This window comes from Pristis pectinata, chromosome 6, assembly GCF_009764475.1.
Source record: "Pristis pectinata isolate sPriPec2 chromosome 6, sPriPec2.1.pri, whole genome shotgun sequence".
Classification (NCBI taxonomy): Eukaryota; Metazoa; Chordata; class Chondrichthyes; order Rhinopristiformes; family Pristidae; genus Pristis; species Pristis pectinata.
The window spans coordinates 71,097,759-71,112,887 of NC_067410.1; the positions used below are offsets into that span (position 1 = coordinate 71,097,759).

Consider the following 15,129-nt stretch of genomic DNA (forward strand, 5'->3'; position numbering starts at 1 on the left):
AATCCTCAATTAACATTTCTAAAATATTCTTATCATGCTACTGTTTGTGGAAGTTTGCTTTGCTGTGTTTCCAACATTCACAATAACAGTTACAGCTCAAAGCTTCTTCAAGGTCGCGTGAAAGGGATGGGAAAACTGCTATTTAAAAGCAAGTCATTCTTTTTAAATCATGGTTGATGTGTAACTTTACCCATTCATCTTTGTTTCCTATCCTTCAAAATGATAACTAATTTTGAACAAGCTCAAAATTGTTTGGCTTTCTTAATAGTTAACCACTGACGAGACTTGCATTTGACTCATAGTTTATATGAAACACTTCCTGCACAAAGCTATCACAGAGATTTCACACTGTACATTGATTTTTCTTCCACAACTTACAGCATTCTTTGAAGTGTATTCAGAAATGATATTCTCTACTTCATCAACTGTGAAGGAGTTTAAGCTCAAGCTATTTGATTCAGTATCATCATTCATTAGGAACCTGTAATATTCTTCATTTGCTGTAGAAGGAATTAACAAAACTATAATTACCAAATATTTAAATATTACCAATATTGTGCAATTCTTTAAAAAAATGCTCAGTTAAATCTCAAAATGCTAAAAAACAAGCACTCTCTCTTGCCTTCTGATTCAGCATTCATTGGCCTCCAACTCTAAAACAAATATAATGTCAGATATTGAAAGAATCGAGCCAAATTATAGCAATGAAATGAAATCTGGAATAATTGGTAAATTCCTCTAATGAAATAACAAGTGATAAGAAAATGAAGACTTACAGCAAACCGATATGCAAAGCAGATAGGAAGTACGCACACAGTCAAAATCAAAGAAAATTTAAAAAAAACACGGAAACCAAAATAAAAAAGATATTGGAAATACTTAGGTCAGGCAGCATCTGAAAGAGAATCATAGCCAGCATTTCAGGTCATCAAAGACCTTCATCAGAACTGGGAAACAGAGGAAACAGGTTGTTTTTTTAGGTGTAGAGAGGGTGAGGTTAGATAGGACAATCTCTGCTAAGATGAGGGTAGGATTGTCCGTATGTCATAGTTTTCATGTTTCTTTGTTCAGGTTCTCTCTCTCTTACTGTTCCCTTTAGCCCATTGACTGGATGCTTGTTTATAGCAAGAAACAAACAGCTTTTCTTATTTCAAGTGTTCTTATGACTTTATTAGTCTTCCTGGATAGGATACACATAGAAATGCCTTTCTCATGCCCACCTCTTCAAATATTATTCTCTTTTGAAGTATTGGAAGCCTACCTTGCACTTGTTTTACACACTGCAATGCATATTTCAGCGTAGAAAGTGTCCTGGATTTTCCTTTAGTCATTTTCTCAGATGGCAAATGCCTTTTTAAGACTGTAAGTGCTTTTATCAACTCTTTCTGTGTCTTTGCTTTAGCAGATTGGTCACTACTGCAATACAAAAATATAAACATACAGCTTTAACTACATTTTCAAATCATCTTCAAAGCCAATGCTTCTGGTCATCATAAACTGGAATCAAGTGCATTTTATGGATTAATATAAGCAATCTGAAGCCAAGAAGATGGCCTTTCACCAGTTTTTTCCTGAGGTGTCCATTTCATTACCTTATTTGGTTCATTAAATTTAACTTAAATAGAAGAAAATGTGAAAGTTTATGGAACTGCCTTTTTTGATTAGGAGCATTCTATTGCACAGAAATATAGTTGACAGCTCTCTAACTGGCTCCAATTTTATTCAGATTAAATGAGGCACAAAGACCTGCAATGTTCCATTTTGTTCTCCCGTATCCATAGCCCAACTGGAGGTTGTAACACCATATTGAGTAAAAGAGTGAAGATCTTCACAGGAAGGTTGAATGAGAAAAAGTAATTGACAATTAAACTGCTGGTATCAACCTAGAATGAGTCTTGGTACATCTGTGAACAACTTGCACACACTGCTTAAAGGAACCAACTAACTTTACTGTAGTGATGAAAAAAAAATCAGTACACATCATACATCAAGAAAATACTGATAGTAATCTGTAACCTTAAGGGCATTTAGCACAAATTAAAATATGATCTGCTTGAAATAAAAAAAAGTGCCATAACTGCAGAATGGATTGGGTGAAGCTAGCAAATAGGAAGAATAGCATCCAGAGATAAAGCAGGTAAAATATATAGGGTAACTGTAACAAATCAATGCAGTGCCTTCATTCATGGCAAGAATGTGCAATCTGCAATACATCGTTGACAGCATGTAGAAGACACTTTAGTATTTGTACAGATGTGCCCACCAACTTTTGTTCACAGTTAATCCACTGTCCAGATCTGGGGATTAGTGGGGACAGGGGCTGGGGAATGGCGAAAGAAGGAAATGAAATATAGAAGAAGCCAGGTTTACCACCTTATTACATTCACATTTGATTCAATTCAAAACCTTGTGTCAGCCGAAGCATGCACGAACAGCACATCAAGAACAATAATTTTATTTAGTTTGTCATTTTTGTTGGTGGGGGTGGGGGGGATGCAGGCATTATGGGCAAGGCTACAATTTATTCCCCATTCCCTACTGCCTTTGAGAAGGTGGCTGTGAACTGTTTTCTTGAACTGTTGCAGTCCTTTTCTTGAAGGTACTCACACAATTCTCTTGGTAAGGAGTTCCCAGATCTAGACCCAGCAACTAGGAAGGAACAGCAATATAGTGTGAGGCAGCAATATGAAGTCAAGATGGTGTGCATCTTTGAGGGCATCTGCAGATACTGGCATTCCCAACATCAATAGCCTTAACCTGTCCAGTGATAGAGGTTGCGAGTATGGGAGATGCTGTTGGAGTGGCCTAGGCATTTCTCAACAGAACATTTTATTGCTGACACACACGGCAGCCATGGTGCCACGGTAGTTATGGGGTGCTTCTTATTGGATGTTTTTAAGCTTCTTCATAATAGTGGGGAGTATTCATTCACATTCTTGACCTGTGCTGTGTAGATGGTAGAAAAGCTTTAGGGTGTCAGGTGACAATATGCTCATTGCAGAGCACTCAGCCTCTAACCAGCTCATGTGGCTACAGGATCCAGTTGAACTACCCCCCAGGATGTTGATGGTTACACGTTGAGAAGGGTGGTGGGAATTACCTTACTAAGCAAGAAAAGTGCACAAAAGTAGAAAACATTGGTGCAGAGTGAGGTTTTTAAACAGACTGGTGAGCACATTGGAGAGTGAATCACAAGGAACTTTACATTTTCAAATTGTGTACCTTCCTAATGAGTGATTGGTGCCAATACCAAGTAATCAAAAATGGAAAGTGTTTTATCTGCCATCGCTATCTCTTTGAAAAGCACAAAAGTTACCCCAAAATGTTAAAACTTGTCCGATGTGGAGGGCAGTGGGTGCAGGGACTGGGGAATGCAACACCTACCTGCATCCACTCGTCGAAGGATTGTCCTGTTCTGAACTAGCACTAATGAGACTGAATCCATTTGAACTGCAGTGAAGTGACAGGCTCTGAGAATTGGAGCTGCATAACAGAAAAGAAAATTTGGTTTGTAGGTCAACAATTATCCCTGTTATAAATGCCCAAAAGGTTAAAAAAATTAGAAAGATTCTTTCGCATGACTCACACTGAGTATGACTGATACAAAGACAACGCACATAAGGTTTAATTGCCATATAGAGTGTACCGGCTGGCTGAGGAAAGTTTATGATAAGAGGCAAACCCCGCTGGAATGAAGTTGGTTTGGGGTTGGGAGCCGGAGAAAACCAAGTGGTAGAGGCCCACAGTATTCCTGCAGCGCTTGAAGCAGCATTTCTGCTCCTTCGGGCTCCAAAGAAATAATTCCAGCACTTAAAACTTTTCAGTCCTCTTCTGATGTAGTGCTTGATTTCAGTGAGCAGAGCAGCTCCAGCTGACACACTACCCAGTCAGCATTAAGATGTCACTGTGGCCCCAGCTACAGCAGAGAATTTTGATTGTCATGGTACACCTATGGAATCACCAGGAGGTCATATGTGGCAGAGCACAAGCAAGACACCGGGTACCCCACAATCGCTGTTCTCTGGGGTGAGAACTGGTCTTTTTGTGCCATGAATTAACAGGATGGAAATTGCCTTTACTGTTCCACAATTTGCTACTTGTCATATTGAAGTAAGACTGGGAGCAAAGCCATACACAGGCATTAACACCAATAAATGCCTACATTCAACCTGGGAGTTTGGCACAATTTTCTATCTTACAAATAAAACCACAGGCAACACATGGATCTAGTAGAGTTTGCCACCATCTCAAGCTCATTAGAACTATCAAAACAAATTTTTCCAAACAGGTCCAGAAACTCAAAGTAACAATAAAAGCAAGGGGCTTTTGCTTAATTGGCAACATGTTTATTCAGGAAGACTAAGTACAAATCACATACACTAATGAAACAACCAAGTTCTGAGAGAAACAAACATAGCTCAACTGAAAACAAGTGACACTCAACAAAAGAACCACAAATCTTTTCATCCTACACAGTTCAACAGCCAGTTGGATAGTTTGACAAAGCTAATCCTTGAACACAGTCCACCCTCATTCTTTTAGAGTTGAAGGAAAAACCCATTTCAGAATAGGTTTCTACTGCACACTAACAGTAAAAGGATCAGGATGATTCTGGGAATTCATGACTTTGCTGCTAAGGAGCAGAGATTTTCCTCGTTTGTTTATTCCTCTCCCTCAAATTTTTTTTGCACATTGTTTTCTTGTATATCATGCCATTTCTGTCTTCATTCCCCCAACTAGATCAGAAGAACCTTTGACACAGGGCATACCCATAAATCCCATGTAGGTAATCCAAATTATGGGGAGAGGAATGCCAATGGAAGACAAATTTTGTTTCTAATTGGGAAAGTTTTTAATGCTTTGGAAAATAACCCAGCAAAGTACCTTATTCAGCATTACAACTATACATTTATCTGGGAATTGTGTGCATGCTACAGAAGGAAGGATCCAGATTAGATTACTTTGATCAGCAGCATTTTAAATGTTTTGTCAAATTGCCCAATTATTCAAAACACTAGGAGGGCAATTTGGAATAAATACATCAGCTTTTATATAATATTGATAGCAATACCAACTCCCATAAAACTGCACATGATAACTGTTATATAACATTGTTGCAACATGTACACACCCTTGCGATCAGCTTCAAGCACGTAAAGTACATGTGACTGCCACTGTTATATAACCATGATTACGTGTTCTTTTGGTGACGTCCTGGCTGTCCCAATCAGTTTTAGAAGATATAGAAACACACAGTACATATTACTTCCCATTTAATAAGCAATCTTAAATCAGTAATGTTTTGAAAATCAGAAAAAAATATTATACTTTCTAATGAACAAAGTAAGAAGATAATTGCTGTATTTGTGCAAGACCTATAAAATTCATAGCACCCCACCCAACTTCCATTTCAAGGCAGGGAGAGTCAGCGAATCAACACACTGCAATGATGTTACGTACAAATTATTCAATTACTAATTGGTTCTGGTTTAAGAACCACCATACGGGTCCTAAAGAAAATGGTCTGCATTTTGTTTCAAAATATTTATTTTGTAACTATAACTAAAAAAATGAAAAGCAGTCACTCAGACCAGGAAGGTCTCAGTTTCAGTTCAAAATCTATACCCAATTCCAATCACAGTGTTTGAGAGGCTCATTGATAGGACAGTTTAGGGAAAGAGAAGTCAGTCAGGTCTGCACTTCAAATCTTCATCCAGTGACTAATGCTTGCAGAGATGTTGAAAGAGGCTTGATTGTGCTTCTTGTCCTACAACAGATTATCTTGTCGACAGTAACAATTGCCAACAGATGCAAGGCTACACAGGCATTTGGGTGAGGTGCTCTCATTGGACAACTGAAAGGAAAAGTGCAAGTAACCAAATAAATCCCATGATGTATCTACAAGTATAGAATTATCTACTAAAATAGCAAGAAGAACAGAACCATAATTCCCTGAAACATACTTATCTAAAATAAAAATAAAAATTTCTTAATAACTTCCCACAACTGTCATTATTGGAGTAACCACCCTTTAAGGTTGGAAAAAAAGTCAACCAGATGGAAAAGTGCCAGACCTCAATACTGTACATCCATATTACTAAATACACAAGTAGAAATTACTTGAAACCAACCTGTCAGTAGTTTTATCTTTTTCAAATGAGAGAGGCATGAAAGGAAGCCTCTTATTTTGCGTATATACTTCAGCAAATCTTCGTTTTCTTTTCTTTGTATTAGTACTTTAGAAATTACACAGCAAATATAAGAATGTCATAATTTGTAATGTCATACATAATAAAACAAAGTTTAATTGTAATTTTTTAACCATAGCACAATCATGCATCCAATTTTAAATTTATATCAACTGAAACAAGGCTAAACATTTATCTGTATGTTATTTTCCCCCAAGCTACAAATTTGGATATTTCAAATTACAATTCAGTTCAATTTATCCCTGATACATGCAGGAAGCACAATACTGCTAAAATTTCACTGCTAAGCAGCACTGGAAAATACCACTGAAAATTGAGCTCCAAACGAATTAAGTTTGCTACATCTGAAACATTTAAAAAAATATATTTGATTGAAGTGACTGAAAAGAAGTCCCTGATGATCAATATGTCAACACCAAAGTCAAGAACTAAAGAGGCCCATAAAGTAAAATAATAGCCAAACAGCAGAAAGCCAACTTAAATGCACAAATGGGTTAGGGTTTGTTTTTTGGAGAGCACAGTACAAAGCATTTCTCTTCTTCCTTGGCCTCCCTGTATTTCACACCGTTGACCTGGTGGGCTACTTGTTGCTCCTCCTCTAATAACGCTGCTATAAAACTTGCCATTAGGAAGTATGTAAGATCACCTGAGGTGGTTTAAACCTCAGCAGCTTTCCTTGAATGTGGGGAAATGCACCTATCCATTTGATCTATCCATCCAGCATAGATCAAAAGCTCATCAGCTGTCTGCATGTTCTGCCAGGAAGAGGGGAAGGGGAAGCTGGCACAACTACACCAAACTACTCTTGTAGAGTTCACTATGCACTTCATTAAAAGTGTGATAAATAATTATAATAATACAATATCAAATATTCAATCAACATCATATTGAATATGACAATGTTGTCCACTGCAGAATGTACAATGTGATGCTGTATCCACTATTAAATTTATTAGTGATGACATTAATTCTCATATTAGCTGGCTTTGACAATTACACAGCATTCATGATGGAGGACACATATATCACAGAGACACACATCATGGCATCCCAACACATGAATATGCAAAGAATACAGTTTGATTCATGCATCAAAATAAAACCTGGAGTAATTTCTAAGAAAGACATGAATCAACGTGGGGATCACTCAGTCACGATCCCAATACCAGTTTGTACTGATATTCAGTAGATTCTGTCAAATCTAGTTTCCCAATTGCTAATTAGCAAGAATGGTCTATGCATAATCAATGCAGTCAATGAAAGGCAATAGTTGGTCAATAGATTTAATTCAAAAATAAAACTTCCTGTGGAGTGATGTAAGAGAAAGAAAGACCAAGAGGAAGACTGGAGGATCCCAGCTGAATTTTTAGAACTTTACCACAACTTTTTTCTTGCAGTACTCGTGGACAATCAAAATCAAATAAGAAGTACTATAGTTGTAAACTAATCAAAAAAAAAATTCACATCTTACAACTTCCATTTCAGTCAGTTGCTTAGCTCAGAGATCAAAAGTGTCAAAAACCCGAAGAGCCACTTGTCAAATCACATTTTTTGAAATGTATTCAGCATATTACCAAAGATTAAGATAAGCGCTCATTTTCATAATACAAGTCCAATATAAACTGGTTTTATCATCAATAGGATATGCAATTGGACTGTCATGTAGACATGATGTACAACACAACCAAATTCCCCACTTTTGGTGGCCCAGCACTTAAATGTTGGAGCAGCAAGGATACTTTCTATCACGTTACGTACAATTATGCACATCCTCCTACCTTTTGCTGCTCGGTAATGAATCCAAGAGCAAAGCAGAATCTTTTTCATTATGGCTGGCACTACTGCTTGAACTCTCTGAAAACTCATTCCCATTTGAATCAGTCCCACTTGAGCCGTTGCTTTTCATCTCCACATCATCATGCATCTGTTGCACTTCTTGATCCTGTGCTTGATCCTGAATATTGCCACTACTTGAATGCAGCACCAATTCAGCCTCTGAGTAAGTGGCCATTCTCTGAAGTCAGTCTAAAAGGAAGAAGGATGGGAACCCATAACAAAGGCATTCATCAGAAATATCACACACAATGTCCTTTTCTGGTAACCACAACTATTCTTGCCAAAAGTTATATACATATTTCATTAGCAGTAAAAGCAAAATAACCAAAGATTAAATGTAGGACAGACGATAACTGGATTAGTGATGATTCGTCATCCAGACTGCAAAACTGGCTCCACAGCTCCAGTTGTTTGGGTGCTTGGGAAGTGAAAATAGTTCCACTATGGTGACCAAAGCAAGTGGCACAATTGTAGCATGAGCAACGCTGTTTGCCACATGGGGAAGTGCGGCACTATTGTGGCAGATTCAGTATTTGGCAGAACCTGGATTACTTTACAGAATAATCAATTATTTTCAGGCTTGTGACAACTGATTTACAGAATGCTGACTGGCTAAGGTATAGGTTAGGGGTTTCTCCTTCCAGAACTTGAAGCATTTTGAAATGTACAAGGAATGTGTTATAGAAGGAAGGGAAATATGTTTTGACCTCAAGCTTCAGCAGAACTCAAATGTTCATAGACATGGATGGTCTGATGATCAGATTGTTCCTTTGTTGAAAGAAAATATGCAGTTTATCAAATGATAAATGCTTTCTTCATGTTATAAACTGGTTTGCATTGGCATGTCTGCAATTAAGTCTCTTATAACTTCATCTTAAATTGACTATTGTTGTCAGATCATTTCTGGCAAACAATCCAATTGTACTTTAAATTTATATGCCCATACTTCCCTGCTAATCAAAGGCTGAATAGTTAACATCACAATAAACAGAAATCAAACATTATTTCATGGTATCAGACTTCAGTGCAGTCACAGTAGGTAATAGTAACTTAAAAGATAAAAGGGATGCTTATGACATTTTGGATGTGCAACCTTGTGACAGCCAATGAGTCGATAAAATGTCACAGTCTGTATCATCTCTTTTCGAGAGAGACTGTCCTGCTGTGTATTTTACTTCTTTAAACTATATAAACCTGAGATACTTTATTAAAATACTGCCACCCTGTGACATTGCAATTTGGGTCTAGCATCAATTTCAACAATGTTTTCTTCCCACTGTCACGTGGCAGTAGCAGTTGCCATGTTCAAACCCTGTATGGTACACCTCACTTGTAAAAATTCAGACACTGAGCAAAATTAATTTCTGACCACAACGGTTTTGGACTCTGTTAGGAAGTGCTATTGTGATGATGTGCAGCATTACCAAACAGCAAATTGGACTTTGTACAATTTCTAACAGTGATTCAGAATTACATCACATTCCAAAAAAAATCTGAAATAAAGACCTAGCAACCCTATTCTGTTTTGACAATGATAACTTGTAACGATCTCTAATCCTAATACCAGTTTCCAACATGGACAGAATAAAACTACCATTCCAATATCCATCAGTATGAGACTCATAACAGCTGTAGTTAAATTCACAAAAAGTGCAATAAGAAGACACAATCACAAGGCTACCTTTCTGGATTAGGTGATAATCCAAAGAGATTATCTGTTTCTATTAAATTTAATTACCATTCCAATGTGAGTCTCTCTAGCATATCATATCTAAATATGAATCCATCCAATTTATAAAATTATATTTCTTCATAATAAATTAACTAACATAATGCACAATTTACCTCAACGTGACCTGATCCTAATTGTGGCTATAAAGGGAAATAAAAAGGGGGCAATAATACAGGAAAGCTTTTAATGCAGGAATGCCAATTACATCCTGTAAAGACAATGCAAACATTCAGATTCTCATACCACAGTACATTAACCAGTAATGTATCTGCTATTTTTGTTTGAAAGGTAATAAGAAGCTTTGTCCTGCATTAAAACGATTGTGGCAGCAACCATACAATTTCCATGATACAGAAGAAAAAAATTACAGAAGTTCAGCCCATTGACTTTGTCCCAGCTCTTTGTTGGGCAATCCTGTCAGTGCCATTCTCATGGTCTTTCCCCATGGCGATGAAAATTGCTTTTCCTCAAATGTCTATCCAGCTCCCTGTTTAAAACCCTGATTGGTTTTGTTTCCACTACTCTTACAAGCAGCAAAGTCCACATCGTAACTACATCTACTTAAAAAGGTTTATCAGTACATCTCCCCATTTTCTTTGCCTGTAAATACAGATATATTTATCCATGATATTTATCCCGGTTAATGGGAACAGTTTCTCTCCCCTTCTCAGAATCTGACATGTAATCCTCTACTAAACTGCCTCTCAGCTTTCTATGTTGAGGAGAATAACACCAGCTTTTCCAGTCTAATATTGTTGCTAAAATCCCATACTCATACAACCATTCTACCAAATCTTTTCTGCACCCTCTCTAGGACCTTCAACTCCTTCCTTGAATGTGGTGATCGGGAACCAATACACCAGTTGTGGCCTAATCAGTATTTTATAAAGGTTCAACATAACTTCCTTGTTTTTGTTCTCAATGCTTCTATCTATAAACCACAGAAACCCACAAACTTTACTAAGCACTCCATCAACACATCCTGCCACTTACAAAGATTTGTGGACATACAAAGCCAATGTCTGTTTCTCTTTAGAACTGTGCCATACAGTCTACATCGGCTCTTCTGGCTACTTCTGCCAATATGAATCTCTTTGTACTTCATCTGCCATTTGTCTGCCCAACCTGCCAGCCTTTCTATGTCGTCTTGTTGTCTTCTACTATTGTCCTCATTGCTGATTTGACCTCCAAGTTCTGTGTTATCTGCAAAGTTTGAAATCCTACACAGCAGAGCCATATTCAAAAGTTGATACATCAAAATAAAACCTAATGGTGCTCGTACTTAAGGAACGCCATTGTCTGGAATGGAACTGTTTACCATAGCTTTCTGCTTTCTGTCCTTCAACCAATTTCTCATTCATAATACCACTGGTCCTTTTAAACCGTGGACTCTCAATCTTCTAACCAGCATTTGTGTTGGGCTATTTTGAGAGAAACAATGCATCTAGATTTAGTGAGAAGAACTTGGCATTCTCTGTGAAAAAACTGCCAGGATGGAGGTTGTGGGAGAGTCCTAGCAAAGCTACCACAGGAAAAGCCTGGAAGTAGGAGGCCCTACCTGCCTGTGCAGTCAATGCTCCTCTTTCCATTCCACTGCTCAATGAGACTGGGGGTATTCTGCTGGAGGATCTTTGGCTGCCTTCTGTATTCTCCTGATCCGTCTGTTCTTCAGTCTGTGCCTCATGTAGGCTCCAGGTCTCAATTTTCCTCCAGCATTAGGTTGCTGGAGTGTAGAGCACAGAGTGCACCATGATGAAGTCTCCACCCCTGCTGGGGGTGTACTACAGGGAACCCTCAGATTGATGCAAGTACTAGAAATTCATTTTTAGAAGATCAATGGTGTTCTCCACAATGAATCTGGAAGTGACTTGACACTTGTGGTACCAACGCTCAGGAGCTATGGAAGGGCTGCAAACTATTGTCAGGGGCCAGGGGAGTGGAGGGTTGCTTTTGTCCCCCAGGACCTATCCCTCCAGACAGGACTAGCCAAGGAAGATGTCTGGAGGAACTTGGCGGGTCAAGCAGCATCTATGGAGGGAAATAAGCAGTCAATGTTTCAGGTCAATACCCTTCATCTGGACTTCCAGATGAAGGGTTTTGACCCGAAATATCGACTATTCACTTCCTTCCATAGATGCTGCCTGATCCACTGAGTTCTTCCAGCACTTTTGGTGTTACTCCAGATTCCAGCATCTACAGTCTCTTGTGTCTCCAAGGATAATGTCTGGGAGTTTGGTTTCTCTGAGGATGAATGTGTGAAGTATTCACCCCAGAAACATGGCATTCTGCATCGCCAAAACTCTCTGATGATCCATAAACACCTGCACATTTAAAGTGTGGAAACTCTTTCTGTTGAGGAAAAGGTCCAAGTCATAAATGGGAGCTTTTATGGGGCACAAGTGCAGTCAACAAGATGCTGGCAAACCTCAGTGCCTGAGATATCTTCCGCTGTTCACTGAAATCAAAATGGCTGAAATAATTTCTTTGTGGATACAGCATCTGGGTGACCTTTCTATTGCAGCATTCAGCAGCAAATAGGGAGACCTGGGGAGATCTGCTGTAGCACTTGGAAGGATCCTGCAGAGAAGAATTTGAGAGTTAAGGTGACCTTGAGCTCCACAGTGAGGGCAGTCCATGCATGACAGCATGGTCGCAGCTCTTTGTGCAGCATTTCACATACCTCAGTGACAAAATCCTTGGAACCCACGACTACACTGTACACCCAAGTGGTCTGCAAGAGGTCTCATCACAAGTAGGCATGTGCGTCTCATATCCAAAGTTGACTGACCCACCCTGCATAGCCAGTAATGCTTTAACATTGCATCCAGTAACAGACCACTGCCAGTAGTGTCACCACTGAGACACCCATTTAAATTAGTATATCTCACTAACTAAATTCTCTGTTAATTTAGCAGAATCCATGGACTTTGGAAAGTTCTCGGGCAGCTCACAGTTCTGAAGCTGCTGAACCTCCCTTTAAGTAACAGGAAAAGCAACAAAATAATGCATGTGCTTCCAGTTGCACTGGGACTGTTGAACGATGGTCACAGGCTGTATCTTTAAAGCTCCAACAGGAGTCGAATTGGGCATTGCACAAATTGTGCCCTCATTAGGTGCATGCCTGATACCAGAAAAAATGTCACCTATGATAACATGACCAGCCCACTGACGATTTTCATGATGGGCAATATTTCACCCAGAGAAGATCTCTGAAGCAATCTAACATCCAGAGATCTCTAAAGCAATCTAACTCAATTTAACTTTTATACCAGTGATACAATTTCTAACCAATAATAAATACATAAGGAATGCAACTGCCCAGAATTATGTAACTGGCACACATCACACGCATACTGCTTTGATCCAATGAAACTTAAAATCCCAAAATATTATTGGTCAAATTCACATGCACCCAATCAAATATAGCAGTGGGTGTGAGGATAGTTTGGGTTTTAGGCGGAGAAGGGGCGCAGTGGGATTAGTTGCATAGGTGAGCAAAGGAATAATGGGCCGAATAGTACTCTTTCCCACAGTTGGATTATTTGACTTGTGGCTTGGCTGTTCAGAAGATTTGTTCTAAATATTGTACTTGCATGTTCGTATTCGCACAATTCTTACACTGCATTGGCTCTGGCTGTAACGCAGCAACGACACGACAAATCACTGGCTATCATCTGACAGCTTCACAATAAACTTAATCAGTAGGTTAAAGAAAACTGTACTACGCCAATCACGATTTCAGATTTAAACTGCTGTAAGCACGAGCTCCTTGTTTTCCCCCCAGCAGGGTAAAGACATTGAGCAGACGACCATCAGACAGTCCAGCCTTTCGACGTCGGCTGAAATATCGATAGACAGTTAAATGAAAACTTAGGAAATGAAACCGATCGAAACGAGTTAGCACAGCTCTGCCTTTGTAACTAATCACAACAAAAGGCAACTGCCTGCCAGGTCGCTTTAATTTACCTCGGTGCACGAACAACGCAGACTACTTCACGGTGAAATTAATGCCACCACTGGATGACCAGTTAATCTTATCTCTGTAAACATACTTCTCATGACACACATCAACACGTTTCCCCAGCACCAGAGGGATTACGTAACTGATGTATAGAACACCAGATTCCCACTTACTTATGAAAACCTCAAACTGACAGCCTAAATCATTCTAACTACAACGCATTCAATCGCTAGATAAAATCATGAGACCTATGCAATATAACCATCAGGTGTAGAGTAACCTACCTACAGTCACAGGAAATATTGCAATGTATTCCCTACCTTTTTGGGGACGTTAGAGGAAAGTCATGGAAAAGTGAAACAAACAAAAACACTCATGCAGGCTAAAATGCACTGCTGCCGACCACTGTCCGTCTATCGCTGTAAATTAAAGCGATCGGGACAGCTCGCTACACTCCGCTTGGGTCCGCGCTGCTGCACACATCAGAGAACGTGACAAGCCAGACCTTGCAGCTTCCTCATTGGCTCACAGCTTCCAAGTGGCGCTTCCCTACTATTATTACGCCAGGGACGACTCCGGCCTGCGCATTGCCATTGGCTGCATCTTCTGTCCATCAGTCAATCAATCCACACAGCCCTCACGTGGAATCCAATGTGTTGTTGTCGAGCTGCGCAGTGCTCTAAATCCTTATCGCAGAGGGGGGAACGCAGAGCGAGCCTTGGTGTTAAGTAATTGGTTTTTGCACTGGGAGTGTAGCATTGGCTGTCCAATCAGATGATGGTGCAAGCATGAATTATAGGGGTGCGGTTTCTGTCGTGTGGCTGGCACTGTGGTGAAAGATATTATGCAGACAGAGACAATGGCTTGAAATTGTTCGCAAATTTAAAGTGGTTTTTGTTTTGTTGGTGATACCCCGGGAGTTGTGAATATTCTCATATTGCTTCTGACTTGAGCAACAAATTGTTATTCAAAGAATCACAGAGAGTAATGTATTACAAAGAGGCCCTTTGCCCACTGTGCCTGTGCTCCCTGGAAAAGAATTACCCAATGTAATTCCACTTCTCAGATCTTAGTCCACAGCTTTGTCGGTTACTGTAAAGGGAGTGTTCATCCAAATATCTCTTTAATGAGCAGAGAATTTCTGCAAACACTATCTTTTCAAGGAATGAGCTACAGACCTCCATCATGCTATTCTGACTTTCTCTCTTTCAGCATCCGTCTCATCCATGTGAGGGTTAGGGGTGGATGACAGCGGTGCAGCAGGTAATGCTGCTGCCGCACAGCTCCGGCAACTCAAGTTCAATAATGGGCCCTGGCGCTGTCTGTGTGTGGCATCTGCACATTCTTCCTTGAACGTTTCTCCCGGGTACACCAGTTTCCTCCCACATCCC

The 15,129-nt window shown here is 39.5% G+C and overlaps 1 protein-coding gene across 2 annotated transcripts in view; it reads right to left on the minus strand.

Annotated features, from left to right (window-relative positions):
• Window positions 1-14,281, minus strand: part of per2 (period circadian clock 2) — a 47,796-nt gene extending 33,515 nt beyond the window's left edge. The window contains exons 1-6 of one of the 2 annotated variants that reach the window (XM_052017706.1): window positions 14,059-14,267; window positions 7,988-8,234; window positions 6,132-6,236; window positions 3,385-3,483; window positions 1,262-1,416; window positions 379-500 (exon numbers count right to left, since the gene is read on the minus strand). In XM_052017706.1, the coding sequence (XP_051873666.1) occupies window positions 379-500; window positions 1,262-1,416; window positions 3,385-3,483; window positions 6,132-6,236; window positions 7,988-8,220 (714 nt within the window). In that variant the 5' untranslated portion in view covers window positions 8,221-8,234; window positions 14,059-14,267. Of the gene's footprint in view, window positions 1-378; window positions 501-1,261; window positions 1,417-3,384; window positions 3,484-6,131; window positions 6,237-7,987; window positions 8,235-14,058 lie in introns of both variants that reach the window. The other variant, XM_052017707.1, reaches the window with a different exon arrangement.
• Between the last annotated feature and the right edge of the window lie 848 nt (window positions 14,282-15,129).